This window comes from Tupaia chinensis, unplaced genomic scaffold, assembly GCF_000334495.1.
Source record: "Tupaia chinensis unplaced genomic scaffold, TupChi_1.0 Scaffold000315_1, whole genome shotgun sequence".
In the NCBI taxonomy this organism is placed as follows: domain Eukaryota; kingdom Metazoa; phylum Chordata; class Mammalia; order Scandentia; family Tupaiidae; genus Tupaia; species Tupaia belangeri.
The window spans coordinates 926,416-939,442 of record NW_006159808.1 but is presented as its reverse complement, the minus strand read 5'-3'; the positions used below and the strand labels follow the sequence as shown (position 1 = coordinate 939,442).

At 51.4% G+C, this 13,027-nt stretch overlaps 1 protein-coding gene across 1 annotated transcript in view; it reads left to right on the top strand.

The window, feature by feature from the left end:
- MANBA (mannosidase beta) overlaps window positions 1-12,103 on the top strand; it is a gene marked incomplete at its 5' end in the record, with an annotated part of 54,780 nt that extends 42,677 nt beyond the window's left edge. The window contains 4 exon segments of the mRNA XM_014588856.2: window positions 3,299-3,443; window positions 6,770-6,912; window positions 8,172-8,429; window positions 11,507-12,103. Of these exon segments, the coding sequence (XP_014444342.1) occupies window positions 3,299-3,443; window positions 6,770-6,912; window positions 8,172-8,429; window positions 11,507-11,731 (771 nt within the window).
- Between the last annotated feature and the right edge of the window lie 924 nt (window positions 12,104-13,027).

The following is a 13,027-nucleotide window of genomic DNA, read 5'->3' as shown; positions in this document are numbered from 1 at the left end:
CTTCCTCCACGCGCCTTTGGAGTCAAGGCTGAGCCTCGTCTGGGCGAGTCCGTAAGGGGTACTGTTAGAGTGCTGTGTGGTTGTTGGCCTCTGCCATACTAGGACTGGCTCGGTGTCTGGGGACACCCTGGGTCCTGGGAGTTCTAGAAACGTCAGCAGGCATCCCAGCTGGGGTGTCCACCGGGGTTGCATCCGTGGTCCGAGCAGGGCCTGTTGGGCTGGGCCAGTGCGTCCGCAGTGGTGGGGCCAGGCCTCGTCTCTTTTGTACTCACAGTAATGCAGACTTGAGCCTTTCTTGTCCAGCAGTCCCCTCACTCCAGTCCGTAACGCAATAGCGGACTTTTCAGGACTCTCAGGATGAGGGCAGAGGCTTCTGGTCATGCAGGGCCTGGCGTGTGTGAGCCGCAGTGACGGGCTGTCGGGCTTCATTTTGTGCCTGTCGACCCTGTGAGCTTGTTTGATGGTGGGTCAGGCTGATTTACATGAGTTCCGGTATTGTCAGATCTTTAACACAAATGTCTGGTTCATTTTCCATGCCGCTGTGAAGTAAGAACCTTTGGAGGGCATAGATGAATGAGCAGTGTAGCCCCAGACCTGTCTCCACCGAGATTTTACTTCTCGGCTCCCTTATCTTCTCTGAACTTTCTAGAAGGTCAATAAACAAGCGAATGCTTCATTCCTTTGCTCCTAGCTATCTAGGCCTAGAAGTAGATGAATCTCTTTCTTTCGTTGAGTTCAGACAGAACTGATGTTTTTACAGGGAACTTGGTTAGATATTCCAAGTCTAACTGCATCTCTTGCCTGGAAGATTTTTATTATTCATTCATTCATTCATTTTGAAGGGTGTGAGCAATCGCCAGAGAGGAACGGAGACAGGGAGAGGGAGAAAGCACCCCCATGGGGTGCACTCATGCTGCAGCCCTTCTTCCACTTCTCCATCCGTTAGATTTTGAGCATTTTCAAGCTGCTGGAGCAGAGACTCAATCCCATAGGTGGCCTTTTGGGATCTGGCTCCCTTAACCCTAGATCATGGGCCCGCCCTTGCTGGAAGGTTTTAATCGCCTTCTAAATGGTGCCGTAGGCCCCTTGCCATCTCTTCTCTACTCAGCAGCAGTCACCTTTCAGCATTGCTGATCTGATCATGTCACCCTCTAGCATAAACATTTTCTCTGACTTTCTTCCTGACCTACTGCGTTTTCCTCTCACTACAGTGCCCTCTCTGGCTGGAAGGTTCTGCCTTCTCTCTTTTTTCCTTCCTTCTTCTCTTAGGCCCAAACTCACTCCTCAACCAGGTGCGTGACCTTACTGCCTCGCTCATACCATTGGGTACCTTTCCTTCTGAGTACTTATTACTGTTTTGTTGTTAATGTTGATTTCTTTATGCTCTGAGTGGGAGAGAGAGAGAGACATACAATGCACCCCCAGCCAGGTTCTGACGCTGTGGTCTGCCCCAGCCTCGGTGAGCCCAGAACATGGGCACGTTCATTCTGTGGTATACCCAGAAGGCCCCTGGATTCGAACCAGTAACCTTCTCATGTGAATCTGCCTTGCAGAGCAAGGTTCATTCTGTGCCACCATCCGGCCCCCTGTTTATTACTGTTAAAAGTTTATACCTATTTATGTGATTCTTTGCTTAAGGCCTGTCTTCCATACACACTGATAAGCCCCAGGAAGGTGGGCTCTATCTGTTTTGCTGAGAGAGGTGCTTCCCGTTCCAGCCCGTAGCACATACTGTAGGTGGTTAGGACATTTACTATTGACTGAATGACCAGTTTCTTCTTGCTTCATCCTTCTAGACCTTTACGGCGCTGGCTCTTCTGAGTCATAACCTTATCGATGACGTCCTCACTAGCCAGCCTACCTATAGGAAAGGTCTCACCTTTATCCGAACATTTCCAGTTTTATAGGACGGCATCGGGCATAGTCTTCTCGTGGCCACATATACGCCGACCTTTTCCTCCTCTGTGAAAGTTCAGACCACGCTCCAAGGCCTCGCTGTTCTTTGACAAGCCCTTGCGGCTCTGACCACCTGCCCGGGTTCCCTTTGACAGCCCTTCACGGGCCTCCTCTGTGGCTCAGGCGTCCGAACAGCAGTGTTAAGGCTGCCTTCCCACGCGATCGCAGTCATAGGGTCTGGAGTCAGCCTGAAGTCGTGTCGCGTCTCTTCAACAAGAACCAAATTCACTCGTTGCTGTGTTTTTTTCTCCGTTGTGTTGGAGTGAAGGGACTGCTTTTGTAAGAGACCTTACGTTATCCGAAAATCATGATGGAAAAGCCATTTGGGCCAGCACTGTCGCTTAATGGGGCCAGATCTCATGTGGCCGACCACTGTTTGAATCCCGGCCCCAGAGGTTGAAAAACCCATCAGGCGTATGTGTGTGTGTGTGTGTGTGTGTGTGTGTGTGTGTGTGTGTGTGCGTGTTCACAGTTCCAATAGGACGGAGAAATGGAGGAGAAGGGGTTGCAGAGAGGCCACACCCCCTGGCAGGATGCTTTCTCTCTCTCTGCCTCTGTTCCTCTGTCTCTCTCTGGTGAGCACACATGCCCTTTGGCAATTAAAAAAATTAAAAAGAAAAACAGGAACAAAAAAAGGAATTAAATTATATTGGACTTATCATAACAAGGTTATTTTTCCTATAGAATTTAAAGTAATTTTTTTCTTAAAAAAAATAGCATAATGGTTATGTCTCTGGACTCCCACATGACCAACTGTGGTTTGAGTCCTGGACCCGGAGGCTGGAAACCCATGCTGGGCATGTGTGCATGTGTGCCAAAGATCCCCAGAGGAGACTGGAGGCGCAGGGACTGTGGCGTGGCCATCCCCTAGGGGGTGGACTGTGGCGTGGCCATCCCCTAGGGGGTGATTTCTCACTTTCTGTCTGTCTCTTGAGCGAGCACACATGCCCTATAGCAAAAATATCTCTAAAAAATGCCAATGCTGAATTAGCAAAATCCATCATTGAAAAAACATGTATGTGACTACATATGTATTTGCTCTGCAGAAATCATCTTTGTTTCCCTTATTGCCCTCACTGTCATTTGCGAAGAGCCCTTTACACGAGCCTGTGTCCTTAGCCACACGTCGTTTTGACAACCGTGGTGCCAGGCCTCCCAGACACACTCGCCCTTAGACAGCAGCTCCTCTCGTGCTCTGGGGCGAGTTTCAGGTCTAGGATAATTACGGCATTCCCGATGCTAACCAGATTCCCAAATTGATCTAATTAAAAAATAATCAAATTTGACATAGACAGCCTACATCAAACAGTGACCCCTGTGCGTGGGCGTTTCCCTGGATCAGGTGATGCAGGCCCAGTGCGTCAAAACCGAAACCGAGTTCTACCGCCGCAGCCGCAGCGAGATCGTGCGAGGCGAGGGCCACACCATGGGGGCCCTTTACTGGCAGCTGAATGACATCTGGCAGGCCCCCTCCTGGGCCTCCCTGGGTAAGTATTGTGTGTCCCTTGTGTGAGTAAGAGAAAGCGCAGACATCCCGGAGCCCGCGGGATTGGAGCAGAACCACGGCTCTCCTCCAGCTGGTCCACGCACGACAGCACCACGTGCGTCCACGGCCTGCCGTGAGCCCTCGAGGCAGCTGACTGCCCCGTCTGGGTTGTGTGAGGTCAGGACAGCAGGTATGGAGGGGCGGGCTCATGTGCAGAGGTCTCGGCCACGTGTCGTATCGTTATCGTGCACAATTTTGAGTTTACTTGAGTGGGCTTTCCAGGGCCAGAGGAGCATGGATGAAGGCCCCCTTTCTTCTTCTGGTGGAGGAGTGGCCCCATGAAGTGCTGAAGTGGCCTTTCTTGGACTCCCCGGCAGTCCAAAAGGTCATCCTTGTTGTGCCTTGTTTATCTCTTGGGAAAAGAGTGTGGATTCTGAAGTCCAAACAGGAGGGGTCACTGTAACCACGGATGCAGCCCGACTGGCAGTGAGGCCGTGTGGACTTTGCAGTTTGAACGGGCCATCTAGTTTAGCTCATTAAGAAAACGTAAGGGACGATAGTGAGTCTTTGGCCTCCACTAGAGGTGATCTGAAACAAAGTTTAGTTAATGAACAATAGGGGCCAGCATGTGGTTGGGGCACTGGACTCTCACATGGTTGACTGAGGTTCGAGTCCCAGACCCGGTAGCTTGCTAATTAAAAAAAATGTGAACAATAGTTTCAGGTCAAAAATAAGGCAAGGTTATAAAGTAAAAAGGTTCTTAAATGGGCTGTGACCGCAAGTCTGAGAGTTTATCCCACATGTAGTTCCTTAGTGCCAGGTGGGGATTCTGCCAGGGAATTGGGTTTTTGAGCAAGTTTCCCTGATCAAACTATTTTTTTTTTTTTGAGAGATTTTCACTGTAGGGCGCGTGCGCTCGCCAGACAGACAGACAGAGACAGAGAGACAGAAAGCGAGAAATCACCCCCCAGGGGGGATGGTCATGCCGCAATCCCTTCTCCTCCATTCTCCTCTCGGGATCTTGGGCACGCACGCACATGTGCCCGGCGTGAGTTTTAAGCCACCGGGTCCGGGACACGAACCACGGTCGACTACGTGGGAGTCCAGCGACATAGCCATTACGCTAACTGCTGATTCCCCCTGATCAAACTATTGACACCGGCTAGATAAAAGAACCCAGAGTGTGAGTGGGGTAGACCATGGGGGCGGCCTTCTGGGGTGCTGAAAAAGTGGATGGGGAGATTTTGCAGAGATGGGGACGCCGACCTGCTTCCTGTCTCTGGACGAGGCTGGATATTGCTGAAGCCGAGTTTGCGTGAAGAAACTACCTCAATGTTTGTACATCTTCCATAAAGGAAGTGGTTATGCAGGTGGTGGTCTTCAGGAAGGGTAGGTGACCGCTCACAGAGAGAATGGTCGCAAAGCAGACGCTGGCTGTTTTCCCAGCCCTGGCTGCATCCCGGCACTTGTTAGAGAAAACAGGTGGCAGGGAGCAGCCGTGACAGGGCATGCCGTACCTGCTCCTGCCCTGGGCAGCCGTGGAGCCCGTGTTTAACTAGTTGGTGGCTCTGTGAACCCACTGCTTATCCTCGTGTCCATGGGGAGGTGTGAGTCTTCTCTTGTCACCTGACATCTGATATTTGGAAGGGACCAATGAGTACTTAGAGTCTGTACGTTTTAACATATATTTGGGGCCAGCAGATGGCATAGTGGTTATGTCACTGGACTCCCATATAGTTGACTACAGTTCAAGTCATGGACTCTGTGGCCTAAAACTCATGCTGGGCACGAGTGTGTGCGTGTCCAAGATCCTGAGAGGAGAATGGAGGAGAAGGGATTGCAGCATGGCCATCTCCCTGGGGGGTGATTTCTTGCTTTCTATCTCTCTGTTTCTGTCTCTCCAACGAGCGCACACGCCCTATAGCAAAATAATTCTCTAAAATAAATAAATGAATACATTGTATTTGTTTTTCAGTTAGTCTAACTTAGAGTTATAACTTTGCAAATATAAAAATCCACCTGGGCATTTTTCGCGGTTCATAGACATCAACCGTTGCAAGCTTCCAGCAGAGCAGAAGGAGCGAGCACTTTCCGCCCATCAGGCGCTGTCATGTCGGTTCCCAGACCCTGTTACTGACCAGCCACAGAGGCTGTGGGTCAGTGAGACTGGTCGCCTCAATTTCTTGATCTCTGGAACCACACGTTTCAGGTCCTTCCCCTTTAATGGCTGCCACGGGTGAGCGTGCGTAGGGCACCTTGGACCCGAGCCACCTTCCCTGACGAGAAAACCCTCCAAATACGACTTCTCGCTCACTCCATGTGGCCCCAGCAGGAAAGGCCTGGCCACAGCACCTGCTCACCCGGTACTGTCCCAAGGGCGGGGAGAGCAGTGCCGAGAGTTGAGATTTTGCAGAACTCGAAAGAAATGGGTTTTATCTGAACGTCAAGACCGTATTCCTCCATCCTGACATTCGTCCTGCGTATCCTGGCCGCGCGCTGGCTTGCTCAGGTCTCGGGTTCAGAAGTGCTTCCTGGGGAAGGGTCTTTCTTGGGAAATTGAGGAATGTTGAAAAAAGGAAGACGCTGAAAGAATTTTAAGTTTGTGGATGCAGGCATCAAGGACAGTGACTTCTAATCGTATCTGTGGAACTGTCAGGAATTGGTTTGGACGTTTTCCTCCGCCCGGCTCTGCCAGCCGTATTTGTGTAGTGGTTACTGGGTTTGCTCAGAGGGTTTCTTACCCAGGAGACTTTCAATTCCAAGCAACTCTTTTTTGTTGTTTAATTATTCATTTCTTCCATGAACAAGAGAGACACACAGACAGACATCAGGCCTCCCACGGGGTCCTGATGTCGTGGGCCTGCCCACATGCCCACCCTGCCCTGGGTCGGGGATGTATGTGCTGGAGGGCTCAGGGAGGCCTCCAAGTGTGAACCCAGAACCTTCCCTGGAGGGACAGCCTGCGCTTTCCTGCTGTGCCAGCCCCTGTCCAAGTGTGGCTTGTCACTGAGCTCCCTGTCCATGCTGCCGTTCTCCTGCACGTGTGGTGACAGGCCCCCCAGGGTGCTGAGTCCTGGAATCAGGACTGCGTGTGGGAGGTGGCAGTGAGGGGGTGTGGGTCTGGGCTCCGCGCAGCCTTGAATCGCCCGATGGAGCCTCCATTTCCTCCTGTGACCAAGTGACCTGGTGTAACAGCCCAAATGCTGCAAGGCCTGAGCACACCTGGGCACCCCTCGCGTGGACTCTGCCTCACACTCGCTCCCTGGAGTTGGGGCAGGCGTGTGGACAGCTGCCCCGCCTAGCTGCTAACTCTCTTCCTGTCCCCAGAGTACGGAGGGAAGTGGAAAATGCTCCATTACTTCGCGCGACGTTTCTTCGCTCCGCTGTTGCCGGTCGGCTTCGAGGATCAGAATGTGTTCTACGTCTCGGGCGTGTCGGACCTCCACTCGGACTGCAGGGTGACGCTCACGGTGAGTCGCTTGGACTTTTTGGGGGAGATTTGTAGGGTTTTTTTAGGTGTTTGGTTATATTTGGGGGAAGGAATCAAAGACTAATGAATTTGTATCAAAGTGGCTTTAGTTCCTGGAGCAGAAAAAGGGCTCTCTTTGGAGTCAGCGTACACATACCCGATTCAGTTTAAAACGCTGACATTTATTACAAGACCCCAACCCAAACCCAATGTCTGAGACTCAACTTACATATGCGTAAAATGATGCCAGCCTGTCTTCCTAAAGGATTTCTGTGAGTGATGATTAACATAAAAGCTAATTGCATAAACTGTAAGTGCCATTTCAATGTTTGGTTGGTTGTAACCGTGAGAAACTGGAAATAGCCCAAGCATTACAAAAAGAAATGGTCAAACAATGGTATGGTAGTAAGTCAGCAGAGCTGTGCAGGAAGGTATTTGGAAAAATAAACTTGTTTTTAAAACAAGTTCATGTGAAAAGAAGGTAGAAAGGGGCTGGCAGGTGGCGTGGTGGATAAAGGTGCTGGACTTCCCATGGCTGACCACGGTTTGAGTCCTGGACCTGGCGGCTTGCTTTCTCACTTTCTCTCTCTGTGTGTGTCTCACTCTGGTCAAATTACAAATAACAATAATGGTAAATAGAATAAAGGAATAATTCTAAAAGAAGGAAGGTAGAAGCTCAGTGTCTCGGTGGCTTTGGGGGCCGGTCATGACACGGCAGTAGGTCATGATTCAGGATGATCTCGGCGATCCAGGCTCGCTTTCTGACTTCTCACGGCAGCCTGCGATGGCTATGCTGTTGTGGCCATCGCTGCGTGAGGACAAGGAGACAGGAGGGCGAGTAACTTGGTCACATAGCTAGTACTTAGTGGGGCTGGCGTTGAAACTCAGGTCTGAGTCTCAGCCAGTCCGCAGTTCTGACCTTCAGCTACGGTTACCATTACTCTCTGAGAAAACATCCACTGACGGGGCCAGCAGAGGGCAGAGCAGTGTCAAAGCTGGACTCCCACATGGACGACTACAGTTCAAGTCTCAGACACGGTGGCTTTAAACTCTCACCAGGCGCATGTGCGTGCGTGCCCAAGATCCCGAGAGGAGAATGGAAGAGAAGGGATTGTAGCGTGGCCAACCCCCTGGGGGTGATTTCTCGCTGTCTCTGTCTCTCCAGCCTGTAGCAAAAAAAAAAAAAGACACAAACAAAACAAATCAAACCTCTCAGAAAACACCCACTGAGACACTGGCTTTCCTCCCGCTTGTCCCCAGGTGAGAGTCCACGCGTGGAGCTCGCTGAAGCCCCTGTGCTCGCGGGCGACCGAGCGTCTCGTGATGGGAGCAGGGAAGGCGGCTGTCCTCTATCGGGAGCCAGTGCCCGCGCTGCTCAGGAGATGTGGGGGCTGCACGCGGGGAGGCTGTGTGGTCTCCTTCTTCCTCTCAGCAGACGGGGGCCTCCTGAGTCCGGTCAACTACCACTTCCTGTCCTCGCTGAAGGAGGCCGTGGGACTCCGCAAGGCCCGTATCACTGTAAGTGCCGTGGGCTGGGGCAACCGTGGCCTGGGGGTGCCGTGGCCTGGGGGTGCTGCGTGGGCCAGCCATGCCATCTGCCGTCTGCCCGTCGTTCCATGGGGACCCAGTTTTCCTGTGCCCGGGAGGATGGGCTCCTTCCCAGCAGGAGCAGAGCCCCAGATCGCTGCTATTTCTAATTAGGGGCTTGTCTGTTTCGGCTACTCCCCGTGCGCTGTCCTATCACCCTTTCCAGGGGGCTGGGGCAGCAACCAGAGAGGATCCCCAAGTCACCGTGTCCGAGCGCACCTGGCCCTGGCTCTCTCGGCCCTGGAGCGGGGAAGCCTGGGGGGCCTGTGGACGCACTCTGAGTCCTGAAGTCGAGTTTTTCATGGCCACTCTACTCCCTCTGATTTACTGTGTTACAGTAGCTCAGAAACTAACTGTTTGTAATTGCTAAGGACAGAAGATAGAATGATCAGGATATGTTACTGTAAAAATGGTGCAGAGAGAAAATCCGAAATCTGACTGAAAGTTTTCCTTTTCCACGACAAATAGAAATGAAATTTTTTTCTAGAAATATTCACTGTTTTTAGCAAATTTTAAATTTCTTTTACACTTTTACTTCACTGAGAAAGACTTCTTAAACCTTTGGAAATAATCATACACAAAGACCTACTACTTGTGTTTTATTTTAAGGGGCTTAACAATTGAAAACATAATTACTTTCCAAAATTATAGTGAAATATTCATATAATGAAATCTAAGTTATTTATTGGGTCATCAGAAAAGTCACGATGCATTTTTGCATAAAAAACTAAACATACATTATGGCTTTTCTGACCATCCAGTGTAACAACTGACATAGAATAAACATGAAGGACATGGCATACACTCATATTTTTTTCCCAGAAGAAAGCAAAGCAAAACAAAACAAAATATATACCAGACAGATTTGTTGTCTCTAAAGTTAAGATTTTTTTTTTTCATTGCCAGAGGACACCTAAACTCACCGGAGAGAAACGGGGAGAAAGCTCCCCCTAGTGGACGTGGTCACGCTACAGCCCTGCCCTTCCTCCATTCCCCGCCCTGTCGGGACTTGGGCTCTCCCTGTGCCTGGCGTGTCTCAGGGCCGCTGGGTCTGGGCCCTGAGCTGCGGTCAGCCTGCAGGACCTCGCTCAGTGCACAGAGCTTGACCACTGTGCCCTGGGGCTGGCCCTAAACTTACGATTCAGAAAAGCAGCTTTTTGTCTTTTGCTAGGCCTTTGTTACCTGAAGACCAGTAGGGCTTCTTTCTTTGTCCTAGCTCACAGGGACTTCGGTGACATTTCTCCTACCTAAGGAGAAGCACTGATAATAATAATGATGGTAGACAACATTTTCTAAAAGTATAATTCGCATTTTACTTTTACCCCTGAGGACAGTTCTTCTGTCCTTAAAGACTCAGCTCCTCACAGGGGCTTCGGGGGAGGGTGAGGGGCAGTGCCCAGGGGTCTGAATCCGGGTGGGGTGTTCGGTCCTCCTGAGCTTCCCGAGCCCGGGTCCCGACTACCGAGCCCTGAATGGCATGCTCACACGGTGACGTGGCTCCACACACAGCCTGGGGGGCACATGGGCATCAAGTGTGTGCTTTGGAGATGTGCCCGAGGGCTGCAGCCCCACGTTTTCAGTGACAGATTTCTTTCCTTCTTTTAAGGTTTTTGCCACAGGACACATGCACTCAGAGAGACAGAGAGAGGGAAAGTAAGGAACCACCCCCCCGGGGGATGGCCGTGCCACAGTCCCCTCTCCTCCGTTCTCCTGTCTGGATTTTGGGCATGCACGCACATTTGCCCAGCATGATTTTCAAGCCTCCTGGTCTGGGATTTGAACTGCACTCAGACAGGTGGGAATCCAGTGCCTTACCTACCACGCCACTTACTGGCCCTGAGCGATGACCTTTGTAGCCTTGTCCTTGGGCATGTGTCGGGTGCAGTTTGTACAGAAAATGGGCTGCACGTGGCCAAGGCCCTTTCTGGCCCGGTCGTGGTTCCTTATTCGTCATCTTGGAAGCAAGGCCATGAGAGAACAGCCAGCTTTTATTTTAAGCTTAATAAAGGTTTGGCGTGGGGCAGCCAGTGGCGTGGTGGTAAAGGCGGCTGGATCCCACGTGGCTGACCACGCGCTACCCGTGGACCCGGCAGCTTATGAAGTATGCCAGGTGCATGCGTGTTCCCAAGCCCTGAAGAGGAAATACAGCAGGGTGCCTATGCCCCACGGGGTACTTCCGCACTGTCTCTCTCCGTGTCTCTCCGGCAAGTGCACGCGCCTTCTGGCAAATAAAAAAAGCTAACCACGTGACTGTGCTACACTGAGCAGCAGAGAGAGCAGCCCGGATGTGGAGCTCTCGAAATGCCGGCAGGCTCTGTGGGCTGGATCTTCGCCAAAGACTGATCGTACCCTCTTCAGTGTTCTGCCGCTGGGTCCAGACACGTTCGGAGCAAGTCGGCAGAGCCGCCCAGCCCTGATGCAGAAATGTCTGCTCTTCAGGACACTCTGAGAAAAATGAAAGAAAGCATTGAGCTTTGGGACCAGCAGATGGCATAAGGATTACGTCGCTGGACTCCCATGTAATCGACCATGGTTTGAGTCCCGAGCCCGGTGACTTAAAGCTCTCACCAAGCACATGTGTGTGCATGCCCAAAAATCCCAAGAGGAAAAGGGATTGCAGCGTGGCCCTGGGGCAGGGGTGGTGGTGTGGTGATTTCTCACTTTCTGTCTCTCTCTGTCTCTGTCTCTCTGGTGAGCACGTGCCCACCAGAGACTGTATAGAGAAGAAGGTGACATGGCAGTGTCCCCCAGACTTTATGGCAAAAATCTCTCCCTAAAAAAAGAAAAAGAAAGCGTTGAACTTCTTGTGAATTCTTTTTAAGTAATTAGAGGCTGTCATTGGTTTGAGACCATACTTTGGCAATTTTCCAGAGCCGCGGGCAGTTTCCACGTACTGCTCAGTGTCGGGTGCTTTGCACGGAGCATCTGCCTTCCGCAGGGTGCAGGCATGCACCCGACTGTCCCCGAGGGCCCCGCCTCGTCCTTCACTTCCTTTATCTTTTGTCCAGGCCGTCATCTCCCAGCAAGCTGACACGTTTGCTTTTGATCTGGAAACCTCAGCGGTCGCTCCCTTTGTCTGGCTGGACGTCGGAGGAATCCCCGGGCGATTCAGTGACAACGGTTTCCTCATGACTGAGAAGACACGAAGGGTGTTATTCCACCCCTGGAAACGCACCAGCAAGAGCGAACTGGAGCGATCGCTTCAGGTGACCTCCTTGGCGGATATGTACTGAGGGAGTCCAGGCTGTGTCTGCAGTGGACACCCAGAGTGAAGCCTTTGGCTGGAGGGGAGGCACCTGGCGACGGCCGGAGATGACGAGCTGGACAAGCCGGGCCACGTCTGCTGGCCGCTGCACCTGCTGGCTCCTCCGAGTCTGCAGTGGACTCTGCCAAGGAAGGCCATGTGCCAGGCGACGCCCTCAGGCAAGGCCATGCCCTGGTGTCCTGGTGCCTCCTGCATCTTCAGCCCCTACGCCCCAGCTTTGGCACCACATGAGCTAGGTACAACTGCAGCCTTCCAGCGAGTCACAGGAAGGTGACATGGCAGTGTCCACGCAGCCATGTGCGGGGCTTCCAGGTGCCCTGTCATCATTAGCATTGAGAAATACTCAAAATCAAAATGAAGAGATTTTTTTATTTCCAGAGGAAATGGAGGCTCAGGTCCACCAGAGAACTTTCTTGGTAGTGACCGTATTGATTGTCCCGGCCAGTGTAGGGGATTGGTTATGGCATTTGATTACTTTTGTTGGTTTGTTTTTCTTTCTTTTTTTTTTTTCTTTTCTGGTTCTCTAAGGTTGTTCCCCCGCCCCCCATAGGGTGCATGCACTTGCTGGAGACAGAGACAGAGAGAGAGAAGGCGAGTGATCATCCCCCTCCCCCAGGGGGATGGCCATACCACAATCCCTTCTCCTCCATCCTACTCCTGGGATTTTTAGGCACACGCACACATGCGCCCGGTGTGGTTTTCAAGCCACCAGGTCCAGGACTCAAACTGTGCAGTCAGCCATGTGGGAATCCAGTGCCTTAACCACCACGCCACCTGCTGGCCCAGAGTCTTATTTTGTTTGTGAACTTTGTTCTAAAATATTGTTTGAACAATAACAACTTCTCTTTTTAAAGGCCCTTAGGGTGATCCTCCTCTGAAAACTAAGCGCACGTGGAATTGGATGACCGTGGTCGCGTCGGTGGTTTGGGCGCCCTCACATTGCCCATCACCCGTGGCTGCATATGGCCTCGGTCTGGCCAAGTCCGTGTGCTCTCCCACCCAAGGGCTGGGCGTTGGGTTTGGACGTGTCTACCCTGGCCACAAAGTGGTGTTCCTGTTAGCTTGACTGAAATCACTTGATTTAAATCGATCGTTTATTATGTCATTATCAGATTGTTTCTATAAATCATTTTTATAAACTTATGTTGATAATCTAGCGAATAGGGCAGGGTGTTCATAAGCAGCCAGCGTGAATAAAGGTCTGTGGCACTGCTTTTGTAGTTTTTCTGTAAGTTTGAAAGTATATAAAAATTAAAGTCATTGC